Below are 14302 nucleotides of genomic sequence, written 5' to 3' on the forward strand. Positions count from 1 at the left end.
ATAAGTGATTTAAAACGTGTCTTTCAGAAATCACATTAAGGACAATAAAAGGCCATTGCTAAGTTGTTTTTTTTTTTTTTTTGGTGCCAAAACACCTTGCTGAGTCTCCTCAGGAAGATAAAATAATATGTACCTGGCTCTTAAGAGGAGCACTACACAAGGATCATTTTTCAAAAATAACAGCCTGACTAGCTTTCATCCCTTACTTTTGAAAGCCCTCTTGTTTTCTGAGATTGCCTCTCCTTCCTCTGTTCCTCCACCCCACCCTGCCTCACCCCCCCCATCCCCATCCCCTCCCCTTTCTCTGTCATGTTTTAGTTTTCATATGTTGGTTTTGTTCTTCCTCATTTTCCCCTTGTGTAAAAAATGAAAGGCCGAAAATAGGATGAGTGAGGGGGGAAAAAAGGCAGGAGGCAAAAGCAGCGACTGTACATAGCTGAAATCACTGTCTGCAGTGCTGAGACTTCTCTCTTCTCTGCACTGACAGTTACGGACTACAATACAGCCGCAAACCCAATCCATATACATCACACTCTACAAACCAAACCTGATCCATACACAATGCAAAATGCTCCATTTGCCCACTGCTGAAATACTGTATACCAATGTGATATTCTTACACCATGACCAAGAGGAGCAGCATTGATCAGCCACAGGCAGCTGCATAAAAAAAACATCCTTTAAATCACATTCACACGTACAAGATATTTGAAAAGCTAAACCAGACCCATGCATGTTTTTTGAATTAGTTATCAACCATGCACATTGTAGTGTGACAGGCGAGGCAAAGCAAGGATAACTGTCTGTCTTTTCCTATCTCTCTCTTTTTTTGTTTTGCCTCTTGACATCCTTTCAGTAATCCTTTTACACGTTAAACGCACAAAGAAAATGAAAGTGAGAGGCGTATGAAGTGGAGTGGATTTTGTTTTCTTGTTTTTTTTTTCTTTCCCCCCCCTCTCTCTCCTTTTCTTCTTTTCACAGACTTTATTTCCATGGTGGACCGAGCGTGAGAGGCAGGCAGTCATGGCTCGGGCCGACAAGACTCTACATTTAGGCCTAATCCACACCTCCTCCTCCCCCCTACCACACACACACCGTTGTGGTTATGATGGAGATGGTGAGCGAGAAACTTATCGAGAGGGAGACACAGAGGAATAGAGCGGGAGAGAGAGAAAGTGTGAAGTGGTATTGTTGAGATGTCCAGGCAAGTCCGGATGCATTGGTTCCGTATAACATTCCTATTCCACTTCAACAGACGGATGCTGCCATTCTGGGAGAACGCAATCCTGATTTCTCGCTTGAGACCCAATATCTGCACCATACAAATAGGAGGATATGGAGGGAATGTGATACAGGCTTGGAATATGGCTCTTTCTTCTTATCCTGCTCAGCCACATTGATGTTTTTGAGCCTTTCATTGCTCAGCCAAAATGAAGTCTTTCAGGGCCAAGCTATTGACAGATTAAGAAAACATATCCTATTTTGTAGGACATGACAGAAGCTCTCTTGTTATCTGAATAATATGAGCAGTGCTGAGGTGGCACGGAAACACTATTTGTGAAACATTGTGTGGTTAAACTCGGGAGTGAAATTACAGCCCACTCTCACAACAAAGAAGTCGAGCCATGAAAGTGAAAGTAGTTTTTCACTGTGATTGTAACATTAATTTTTTCATTTATTACCTTGCAAGAGATAAAAAAAAAGAAGAAGAAGAAGAAGAAGAAGCTTGTTACATTCAGTCATTTTGTTATATAATTGATAATGGAAAAAAAAATCTGTCTATGATTATGCTTCTCTATCCAAAAGCAAAACTTCATATTCCTCAGGCTGAAAATGTTCCATGCTATACATGGCAACACGGCTGAACCCTCACACAACAGCGAAACTGATGGGCTGGAAATCACAGAGGCCAAATCACAGAAAATTGATCACATCCAACAAAATGGCCGCAGTGACTAAAATTGGTGTGAGCCCGGGCTTGTTCGGGACAGAAAAAAAACAAAGAACGTCTGGCAGGTGCATTGTGACAACTGCACAGTAATTGTTCCTACATAGAAAAATGTTGCTTTTTTTTTTATTATTATTCAGACGTTAATTGTGATGGTGACATAAGCGACATCTAGGCAAGATTTAAACTAAAAAGAAAGGCCGGGCGGAGGCGCAAAAAAAAAAAAAAAGGATGTGTGGATGATAACAAAGAAAACAACAGGGGGAGAAAAAAAAACAGGGAAAAAAAGGGTTCAAGAGATGAAGGAGAGAAAATAAGGTGTGCTGCAGTCATCTGGAGTGTGTAAAAGGGTTATGCTGAGAGGTGGCATGTTCAGATGCGATAGACAGAAAGAAGAAGAGGGAGGAGGTGGGTAACAGAGAGGTACAGGAGAACAATTGAAAAAGGGCTAGTAGAGAGGGAAGAAGAGATTTAGGATTAAGGAACGAGTGTGGGGTAAAAGGAGGAGGATTAGAGGTTTGGGTGAGAGAAGGACAAAGTGAGAGGCGGGCAGGATAGACGAGGAGAAAACAGGAGAGCAAGACACAGAAAGAGGAACTGTACAGGTCTTTTGACGGAGAGAGCAGGGATAAAAAGATGTATTTTTCCTGCTTCCTCTGTTGTCCTCCCTCTCCTCTGGGCAACTTCCCGCTGCTCTCCCCCTCTCTGCTGCCTTCCTCCTCTGTCTGACACAGTGGGAAGATAGGTAGGAAACCTAATGGAGCCAGACACACCGGCTGCTCTCTGCTGACACTCACAGGCGGAGGGTAGGCACTACAAATTCTGCTGACCAGCACATCCGAGACCCCCCTCACCTATCGGACGGAGCGGCCATGAATCCGCCACAATAGCCTGGAGGACGCTGAGGGAGATGGGGTGAGATAGAAAGGGATGCGGTCCTGCAATGCTCAATGGGTAACACATGCCACTAACTGTCAAGAATTAGGAGTTTGACTCCTGTTGGGCATGTGAGAAAAATATGTACTGCTGGTGCCTGGCATCCATCACCCAGTGTGGAGAAAGCCTGGGCATCTGGTAATATTGTTTTTTTTTTTAGTTAGTTTGTTTTTAAAAACTATTTAACTGACACAACAGCACTGAGACACTGGATTGATTTATTCATGATAGCTGATCAAAATAAAATTGATTCCATGAAAATTGAAACATATTTTATTTGCAATCATTTTAATAATTTAACAAGAAGAAATACCAAACACTTGCTGGTTAGATCTTCATAAAACTGACCTTGTTTCTGTTTCATATTTAGTCAAATGTGTATGTGCTTTTTTAAAAATCAGAATAATAAGTCTGGCAGGTTGTGAGTGGTATTTGTCTTTTTTTTGTTGTTGACATTTTTCAGATTGAAAATTGAGAACAGATTGAAAAAGCATTACACAATAATAAAACTAAACATGAGCTGCAAAGCTGAAATGTGGAGAATTTAATTTGTCGTGTTGGTGCTTTATAGCAGATTTAGAAATTCTGTTACACAACTTAACGTGAACTGACATATTAGTAGACAGATTTCAGATAACTAGATGTTATTTATACAAATGCTGCAATTTTTTTTGTCACATAATAGTTGCGAAGCTTTCAGTCCATCTGGTAAATGCTGATATTTTTTTGTTTATTTTTGCAGTTTTATATCTACAACACTGTTAAATCAGCAAAGATCACAACCTTGCACCCATATAAAAGGGAAGCTCCCACCATCGCTGCTTGCAGCCGTGGAAGTGTAAACCAACCGAAGCCACGATGGTTGAGTTTACAATTATTTTGTTTTGCTTTTTTTCGTATGAAAATTCAAACTGCTTTCCCGATTTCTCTGACATGTCAAATTGAGCTACTTTAAAAGATAAACCAGTCTTTAATTGGTGCACTCATCACTCTGCGGTATGGTTTCATGTAAAACGGGTAAGAAATCAAAAGGTGTTCAGGTGTAAACTGGTACGGACAAAAGCTAGGTCATGGGTCTGGCAGGGTGCCAGAGTGAGAGCATGTCCAGCGGCCAAAGCTGTGGCAGTGGGCCCGACGCTGGGCTACGTCCTGCAGGTAAAATGGATGAGGGTCAGTGTGTGGGGGGAGAGTCTGCCTCCTTGGTCATTGTGTGGGGGGAGGTAGTCATTACAGACTGACCGTTATGGTGACAAGCAGTGACACAGTGAGGCTTCACTCAGGGGAATTAGATGGTGGACAGACGATGGGATGTGCAAAGGTTGTGTGGACTGCGTTGTTCTTTTTTTTTTTACTCTTTATACATTAAGTAGCTATGTGTGCACATGTGTGATTGTGATTCTGTGTTGCTGAATATATGTGTGTGTGTCTGTGTGTGAGTGTGTGTCCAAGCTAGATAGCACATATTTGCTAATCTATAGGGGGTAGCTGGAGGAAGGGGGTAGGGTCAGAAGCTGGGGTCAGGTGTTAATTCACTGCTTCAAACCAGAGCCAAGCACCAAAACCAGGGGAGACTGCAGCAGAACAGATAGGCCAAAACCACGAGGATATATTCAAGATCCACAATGGTAACCACCTCCGTCTCTCCCCCTGCTGATTTCCTCTTTAAATTCTCCTTCGCTCTCACTTTCCTCCCTTCTATCCTAAATTTCACCTCCATCTTTCCATCTTTCCCCCTTTCCCCATCCTCACTATTCTCCCTGGCCAGTCCAGTACGCCGCCTCCTCCCCCAGCTGTTAGGCCCCCAAAGGTCAGCTACTCTGCGGGGTCATCAGTCTGGGATGAAGCTGCACTTTGACCCGGAGCCCTTGATGTATTCCAACCACAAACCCCGCAGACACACTCACATAATGGACATGTGTGGCCTCACAAGAGGTCTGTTTCATTGTGGTCATTTTTGATCAATTTATCACTTCTCTTTTGTCACTTATTGAAGTCCTGTCTGTGCCGGCGAGAGCCTCGGTCTCTGCGCGGCCACTGTACTGGTTGAGTAGTCAGGTTAGGAAAAGACAACGCCATCGACCACAGGATCTTTTCGGATGATTAATCCAACCACCATTTATCAGCTAATCGATGCGGCGATGATCGTGAACTGCCCATTGATTATATTCAATAACCACAATTGATACATGATGATGTTAGGGGGGAAAAACACGCTCTCACGCCAGGTCTGACAGGAAAGGTAGCCTGCACAAACACACACACCAAGAACCAACAACACATGAAGGATTTTTAACAAATAAAATGAAAATATAATTTTGACGACAAACACCACAGAGACAATATGTTGTTTTATGTGAGATAATGTGAAATATCTCCAATGTATTAAATTAAAATACAACCTGAGTTGGTTCACATCAACCACATCTAAAATATGCTGTTAAATATATGTATATATACTTTAAAATATTACACTTTTTTACAAAAATAATGTTCAGTAAACAGAGGGATTCTTTCAGAAATTATTGAAACCATTGGGATTTATCGTTTTAGGGGTAAAATCTTTCTCTTCAGGCAAATCCTCGTCAAAATATTCCGTGTATACCGGTCACTGCTGGCGCCTTCTCGTCACAAAAACGATGCATCGTGCAATTGCAATCTTTCCGCTTTAATTGAGGAACTGGCCATGCGACCTTTGACCTGCGGGTCATTACCGCATTGTGCACCGGGCCGCGCAGAGCAGCCACACCATTTGGGGAAGGGGAGTCGTGCGCAGAAAATGGATTAATTTTGTATGGCCTGTGGTGCTTGATACCGACTGGAAGTGGCCAGTAACAAAATAAAATGTATAGGGAAAAAAAAACCTACATCAAAGGCTACAGGAACGATCTCACTTTATGACACCCAAAAAAAACTGAGCCAATAAACCGGTTATGAAATGAGCTTTCGGACAGGCTGCATAGACTTTAACATAAACCATAAAATTGAATGTATCGGTTGTGTTGTCTGTTTCAAGTTGATAAGGTTGAGGGCAGAGTGTCAGAGTGTCAGCTCTGCAAAAAAAAAACACACGGTCTCAGCTTTTCTCCAGGCGTTTGATCACAACATCAATCCCAATCCTATTTGTTTAAGATATAAAATATTAAGAATGATTTTCCCTGAACGTGCTGCTTTTAAAATCCATGCACAATAATGAAAAGACAATTTTATATAAAAACATCATCGGCATCAACTTGCAGTTTTACTAAATGTGCACGTGTCATCACGTGATTAATAACCTTTCATCGTGCTGCGTGTTTGATCATTATTACAGAAACTTTATTAAACTGCAGGTTTTTACACGTGTCGTCCCTGTGATCCATTTAGAAGCGGTTAAATTCGCATTTTCTTTATTTCTTCACTTTTCACAATTTCCCTCGCAAAAACAGAAGAACAAACGTTTTTTTTTATAACCTTTTGAAATATTATAAAGATCGTCAAATGTCTGAGATTTTCCTGATATGAATGAGTCCGTACGACTTTCTGTACTGTCTATCCTGTCTGCTGCTTTTCCAGCTATGTTATATTTAAACACGAAGGCGAAATACTGAAGAATTACTCCTGTAAATAACAACCCAACAATTTGCAATTGAAAGAAATTATTAGGTAACTAAACCCGAATCAGTCACATGGAGATGCAGATGAAATAAAGGGGCCTGCTGTTTAAATGTGGGAATAAGAGTTTCGAAATATTCCTCAAGTTTTTTTTTTGCAAAGGATTTTAAATAACTTAAAAAATATAATCCTAAAGTATAGGCTGTAGATTATAGTGTCAGTATAACTAAATACCGATTGAATTTAAGCAAAAATACATAATAAGTGATGGCTTCTTTTATTTAAATGATATGCATAAATTCATAAATACACATTTTAGCGTAACACGATCTGCAGGATAAGAAGTAATATTTAAGATCATCGGATTGTCCTAGTATTGGTCTAAAGATATTCATATGTAAAAATATCTGCATTCAGATTTACATATTCCCGACAAATGGTGGACATTAACACCTGTGGACTGTCGATTTAAAAAGCGTAATGGAGTTTTAAAAATATATATTCGATATTAAATCCATAACTTTGGGTCCAGCAATGGATGCTTGTATCAAACATCCAATATCGGAGCGATTTGGAGACTTCATATGCAAAGCAACAGTGTTCAAAGTTCTGATCACAACTGCAGAACGAGCCGGATTCACCTCGCTTTGAAATCTGCGGTTTGATTTTAATATCAGACATTTTGATTCATTTGCAAATAACAAAAATATTCACTGTTAAATTAGGAAGATGATTTGGAATATTAACACACACACACTTTATCTCTCTCTCTCTCTCCATCACACACACACACACACACACACACACACACACACACACACACACACACACACACTTTGGTATATTGATATTAAAATAACACTAAATGCAGATGTTACAAATATAAGTAGAGAGGCTTCAACTCAAAGCACCAAATATTGACGAGCCTTATCAATATTATTCATATTAGTGCAGGACACGAGCCGCAGAGAGAGAACATCAAATCACACATCATCGCTCCCACGGAAAGAAAACGTTTAGACATATAAAACGAATCAAAAAATACATTATCATTATTATTATTATTACTATTATTAAATAATACGTCGTCTATGTAAGTTTAAGGCTCTCCTGATTAAACTGAAGCTCCTGTGTGTTTCTCAGAATATGCAACAGTAGCAGTGGCTTTTAATGAGACATTTGATGAATAATAATTTAATGCGAATTGTGGGTAAATGACTCGAGTCTCTTGTGATCTCTTTTCGTGGCTGCAGTTTTAAACGAGAGCTGGTCTGCTGACCAAAACGTGCGCCCTGGTCTCATGAGGTTTAAAGTCATATGTGCAGTGTGTGGTTCACACCTCACGTGTTTGGCTTCTGTTTAATGTAACGCTTTAATGTAATGTAATGCTTTTTGCTGTAACTGTTCACACTTACAGCTTTCACGTGTTCACACTCATTTATACAATCACGCGCTCACAATAGCGCGTGTACAGTTTGAAAATGACCCTGCAAACTTAAGACCAGCTCACGTGGTGCTGTGCAACCATCCTGACACTCAGAACAGTCAGGTTAATATACAGGCCCTTCCTATAGATTTATTTCCCCAAATCAAAGATGCAATCCGAGGACACTCGGGTCTTGTGACAGTGTTATCAGAAGATACAGCGTGTTTCCCATCAACACCTCCTGTTTGGAACATGTGTGAGGGTCTGCTCATTGAGGTAAGAAGATGAAGGCACCATTCAATATGTCCTTGTAGTTTAGTTTGATGGAGATAAAGCAGAACTGGGCAGAAATATGTTTTGGATCCACATCTGAATCAAACCGCAGCAATGATAATTTAGGTCCAATACCCCCCCTCTGAGGTGTGTGTGTGTGTGTGGGTGTGTGGGTGCCAGATTGTGCGCAAACCAAATCAGCACACTGACTAAATGATATCTCAAAGATGTTTATGGTTATAAAATGGCTGATACGAGGACTTTTGCACGGTTTATGCTCAGAAGCTGTTTGTTAAATGATCGTCTGGCACCGTGCAGGGAGGCAGCAGCCAGCGGACAGCGGGAGCGCAGCAGCCAGGCAAGAGAGGCTGGAGCACCTCGGCTGGGAGGGTTTCCACTGTCCGCTCTCCTCCTCTCCTCTGCCGGTGTGAGCTCCGTGCTCGGCCTTATAAAGCCCATGGATCCCCTCCTTTTAATTGATTTTCTCATAATTAACTCAGTCTGTCCATCGATTTCCCTTCGGCGGCGTATCAGCCCTCACCGTGCTGAGGTGTTATTGTGCTATCTGCTGGCATCGGGAATATATCGACCACGCTGATTAAAAACCTCACAGCGCAGGTGAATTTGGCCGTAAACTGCCGTGTTATAGGCCAGATTATGCACAAATTAAGACCCAGGTTGCCTATTAACGCACCGGCCTGCACGCCCACCTGTGCGTAATTGCGCTCACAAATCAGCCATGGCCTTTCACAATTAGGAATCAAACAACAAAGAGGATGAAGAGGAGTCCACGGTAAAACAGTCTAAATAGTGTAAATCGCTGCAGTTGCCCGTTTCAACATTATTCCTCCCTCCAAAACAAACATCCACGTTGCCAGATGTGCATGAATTCAAATGTGAGCGCAATTACGCGCAGAATAAAACCGCTGCATTCAGCAACAATGACAACAACCGCGCGTTCCCTCACGTCTTTTATAAGAGGCAAACATTAATGTGCATGAAGAAGGGATGGAAAAGGGCATTTGGAGGTGCAGAGCTGCAAGCGCGACTTCCGCATATGCATGAGCACAAGAGCATATTCCGAATCAAATATTCCCGCGATAATACAACATGCAGAGCAGGCAAGAAGACACAACGCTATTCGTCCACGGAGCAAAGGAGCAAGGGAGGATAGGAGAGAGAGAGAGAGAGAGAGAGTGGGAGTGAGAGAGAGAGAGAACACGAGGGTTGCCCCCGTGAATTAATTTCTATCTAATCAATAAAAAAGAAAAAGACCATCCCCGCACACACACAAAATCATTAGGACCGATATTTCTCCAGCCCCTCACTCCAATGCCTTTCCCCAGGTCAGCTGCCATGAGGAATGTCGGGCTCCCCCCCCCAAGCAAGTGGACTAAAATCTTTCGCGTTTTGAATGGACACAGAATAGAAAGATTGGGATTTGAGAAAAGGGGGGAAAAGGAGGAGGGGGAGTGTATAGTTGCAGCCGAGGAGAGGAAAGGTGAAAAGACACATGGAGGAAAAGAAGTTAAGTCTGCAGGATGCATATCTGAACCGAGACCCCCCTTTTTTTTGTTGTTTTGTTGTGTGTGTGTTTTTGTGGATGTGAAAATTTACCAGTGCTTCCATCGGTGAACGTCTCCATCCCCGCCATGCGAGCAGCCTGTCTGGACAAGAGAGGGATGGAGAGCAAAAAGATGGGGGAGAGGGTACGGAGGGGGGGGCGGGCAGAGGTGCATGTAAGAAGGGGGCCAGTGTGCGGGGCGGTTGATCTGGGTTGGGGGCTCAGCATTAAAACTGAGGAGTGGTGGGGTTAGAGGTGAGGTGAGGTGGGGGCGGGCATATGGCTACACCCTAACCTTTCATGTATCCCCTTCTCTCTCTCACTCTCTCTCTCTCTCCATGTCCCTCGTTGTCCCTCTTTCTCTCTCCCATCTCTCACCCCTCGACGTGTGTCTCTCAGCGGTTTCCATGGCGACCCGGTGGCTGTGGTGCTGCTGCTGCTGAGGAGAAAGAAGGCGCGTGCATGAGAGAGAAGGAGGGAGCGGGGCGAGACGGTCGTTTGAAGTGCAAAGAGAGGGGATCGTGACACATCCGAGGTAATAATCAATCAGAGGCATTTCGAGGATTAATCAATGCATAAACCAAACGTTAGGCTTCACGCGTGACGCTCACGGTGCTGCTGATGTAGTTTGCAAGTTCAAGATGGCTGAAAGGCCCAATGTGACCCTGAGTTGCCTGCATAATAATGTCATTAGGTGACATTAAAAGTAACCAGAAAGTTATGCAAGATTACATTTAAAATCCGCCTGTGTCATGGGAGGCTTTGATCTAACTTCTGTAACTTCACCACATGACAGCTGTTCCTGACATGACAGTGGATATTCAGCAGGAGCAGCTCTGCTGCTTTGAATAGGAGGCCTGCTCAAATTGGTGATTCATCTGTATGCTGCCACCTGCAGGCCAAATAAAACATGATCCTTCCTGCTCAGCGTGAGCAGAGAACCCTGCAGTTCCTTCTGCTCACACACACACACACGGAGATTGTGGCTGCTTCATAAATGTGATGTGTGTTGTGTTTGATATAACAATGCTGACTCAACCTAATCAAACGTGTTACTACACCAGATTTATAGCAAATTTTCTGCCTAACTTACAAATAATGAATACACTACAAACATTTAAATTAGGAAATCCATTTCTCTGACTTTATCATTTTAAATCACACATTTTGTATCGCGTTCATGTGTCTAAAAAATGTCTCTGTGTTACCTTTAAAAAAATCTTGTGTGAAATCTCCTGTGACTGACCACTAGCTTCACAACCACACACACACTGCAGAGGTAAACCGAGGAAGAGGGCTTTCGAGAAGATCACCTAATCTAATTTTCTCTCCTCAATAAAATCCGTAGAATTTCCCCCATCAGAGAGATGTACCATATGCTGCGGGGTATACATATAATAAAGGTAGCCCCAGTGGGCTGGCAGAAGGCTGTAGTGTCTATCAGCTTTAGATGACACGTTTCGATAGGAGACTGATTTAGGCCTGAGCTACCACAAGATGACTTGAGTCTCCATCCAATCAAGGAGGTGCGAAGAACACCTGCGGACAGTGGAATAAAGTCTTCAGGAGGATGATGACCAATGTCTTGCCGCACAGCCCGGCATTACATTAGCTTTTGCAACCCAATACAATTTGCACCATGGAAGACAAGCCCACCTCTGATGTCTGTATGAAGTGTTTGAGGCAATAAACTGAACAGTCGCCTCACCAAATGTTCACAGTGTGCTATGGTGTAAAAAAATAAGAGGCGCTTTATATATTTGACTCCAAGTTATTCCCCACTGCAGGTAATAGAAAGTGAAAACACATGTCGAAACTGATGGATTCATAAAAAAAAAAAAAAAAAACTATACTGTTTTTTTATTTGCAATGTTGGCGGCATCATTGTTTCCCTGTTTGCCATGGCTTACTCGGGTAGTTTGGTCCACAGCCAACTCCATCACAAGACTGCCTCTGTCCTGTCCCAGCTCTGTCTCCATAGCAACGGGATCTTTGACCCCGTCTGTGGAATCCTTGACCTGGATGTAGATCAGCTAGGCATCAACGGAGCTCATTGGCCAAAAGCTGCTGCTGTGGTAAATCCGCAGTGGAGGGGTGACTGTGGCGGTGTTGATGAGGTGTGGGCTCTGAGGGTCAGCAGCAGGCTGGGAAGATGGCAGGATCCTGGGGTCTGCTAAGACTGACAGGCTTAAGCTCTGTACTTTCAGCTTCAAAACAACCGTTCACCTGTGTTTTGTTCTACCTTTAATCACTGCAGCTTTTGGCCTCCCACATTTTTTGCCTGTTCCACAGCCACCATAGTTTGTTCCTTATGCTTGGAAGGAGGTTGAGGTGAGGATTTGTGGACAACTGTTTTGAAACCTCAAGTCTGGCATTATGGACATTGCCATCTTGTTTTTGGGGAGCCAAAAATGACCAAAAGCATGGAACTGCTGGGTGACATACTCCGAGTTGGGCTGCGCTGGGTTTTGACTCCAAAAAAATTGGTGGTCTGTGAGGTCACTAACTGTTGTCTGTCTCATATCACAGCTAAAAGCATACAATAAAATACTTCATAAATATGTAAGGCGAGACATAGGCAATGCAGTACTCAACAGTGTCTTGATTCATATTTGATTCGCACTGCCTAGTTTTAAAGTTTGATCTGAGTTTCGTGAGCCCAGTGTTTTGCACTGCACAGACTCACAGAGAATGACTTGTCAATCACAAAGTAGCCTCTGCCAAAGCATACCCTGCTCTGTCTACTTTACTCTCAATGGGACCACAATTTATAAAATGAACATTATGCTGTATGGAAGAAGACTTCAAACTAGTGTTTGACACTAAAAACCCATGAGGAAACTATTTCCCAAGTCAAAAAATTAAGTGAGCTGTAGGGTCAATTCCCCGTAAGACTCTATACAACAGACAGCCAATGGAGCTGCCCCCTGTTGGCCATTAGAAAGATGGCATGTTTAAGACACTTTCACATTGACTTCCACTACAGAAGTTGTCCACTAATTATATACTGTCAGTGTAATTTATTTTGTATTAAATTGGATTAAGTAGCCAGTAATCTTAGTTAAGCATTAAGACATGTGATAGCTGCCTCTGTCCGAAGATAATAAAACCGACCTACCAGCACCCTTAAAGCCTGGTCAATAGTAATCCACATAACACACAAATACTGTGTTAATTAGTTTGCTTTAGAGGTACTTGTAGGTTGGTTTGTTATCTTTTGACAGAGCAAGGGTCTTTCCTACAGTCCACAGTTTTTGTGCTAAGCTAACTGCCTGATGGTTATAGTTTTATATTTAACAGACGAATACGGCAGTGGTATCAGTCTTCTCAACTCTTGGCAAGAAAGGGAATAAGCATAGTTCCCAAAATGTCAAATTATTCCTTTAAGCATGCAGACTGATTGGGAGACTGTGGAAAGGTTTCTGCACTGATCTGTTCTGAGAGGCACATTTCTGGAAGGAAGGAAGGAAGGAAGGAAGGAAGGAAGGAAGGACGGAAGGAGGTTTAGTGATAGCCATTACTGCTGCAGTAGCCTCAGCATTATTTTCGTAAATTTTACAGCAAGATGGAATAAAAGGGTTGCAGAAATGTCAGTAGATGTAGAGCTGAGTCCAAGGTAAAACAGTCCAGTTGTTGAAGCAGTTTTGTTACCTAATGGAGACGCCTCAGTGAAGACCTTCAGAGATCTGATTCATCTGAGAGAGGGCAGCCTGACGGAAAGAAGGTGGACTTGTTGATGGTGCTCTGCCTGTGTCTTGTCCTTGGATATTTGTGAGCATAATGTTCCTGAGTGCTCCAGATATGCGTCCCAATTTCTTTGACAAACAAATCTCTCATAGTGGCAGGGTCATCCAAGAGGGAGTCATTGTACAGAGGAGGAACATGGCAGAATCCTTTGAATTGGATCTCTGTAGTTCTGCAGACTTCTCAGACAGAGTGCCTGGGTCTCCCTGTGGGCATCACATCGCTGGTCTTGCTTTAAGGCTGGGTGTGGTGAGAACTGGGCTTTCAAAAACCTCAATTTTCCCCAAGGCAGGCCTGGGGCAGTTTAGCTGGCCATCAAACAAGGCACACTCTGAACAGGGTAGAAACGGCCCTATCAGGTTTTTCCCCGAGGGTTGGTCCCGCTTACTGTTCTTCGTGATGGCAAGTCAATAATAAAACTTCATTTGTACACTCGGCAGTATTTTTAAAAGGGCAGGTGTGGTTAGAGTGGTCTTAACTGACATAATAATGGTTGTATGTTTAAGCCAGCAAGTGACAAGGAAGTAACAGTGCACTAAATATAAAAACGAACTGAGAGAGATCTGACACGAGTGGGCCCTGAAATGTTAGCTTTCTTTTCAATTGATTAAATAAATATAATACAAGAGATAAATGATTAACCAATAAATTAGAAATTAACCTTTACTATAAACTTTGGTTATTGAAGTAAATCATAAATTAGTTTATTCCCTGTGTCTTTGGGTGTTAATATCTTCTGATCTGACATCTTTCTGAAGATCCCTCACCGGTCTAAAATGCCATTATGAGCTAATTAGATTTCCATGTGACATGAGGTGAC

The 14302-nt window shown here is 42.5% G+C and overlaps 1 protein-coding gene across 3 annotated transcripts in view; it reads right to left on the reverse strand.

The window, feature by feature from the left end:
• Positions 1-9927, reverse strand: part of pou2f2b (POU class 2 homeobox 2b) — a 60095-nt gene extending 50168 nt beyond the window's left edge. Inside the window, exon 1 of one of the 3 annotated variants that reach the window (XM_027289716.1) lies at positions 9792-9927. In XM_027289716.1, coding sequence (XP_027145517.1) covers positions 9792-9828 — 37 coding nt within the window. In that variant the 5' untranslated portion in view covers positions 9829-9927. The remainder of the gene's footprint in view (positions 1-9791) is intronic. The other 2 variants (XM_027289714.1, XM_027289717.1) reach the window with 2 other exon arrangements.
• Positions 9928-14302: the final 4375 nt, after the last annotated feature.

This window comes from Larimichthys crocea, chromosome XVI (genome assembly GCF_000972845.2).
Source record: "Larimichthys crocea isolate SSNF chromosome XVI, L_crocea_2.0, whole genome shotgun sequence".
Taxonomy (NCBI): domain Eukaryota; kingdom Metazoa; phylum Chordata; class Actinopteri; family Sciaenidae; genus Larimichthys; species Larimichthys crocea.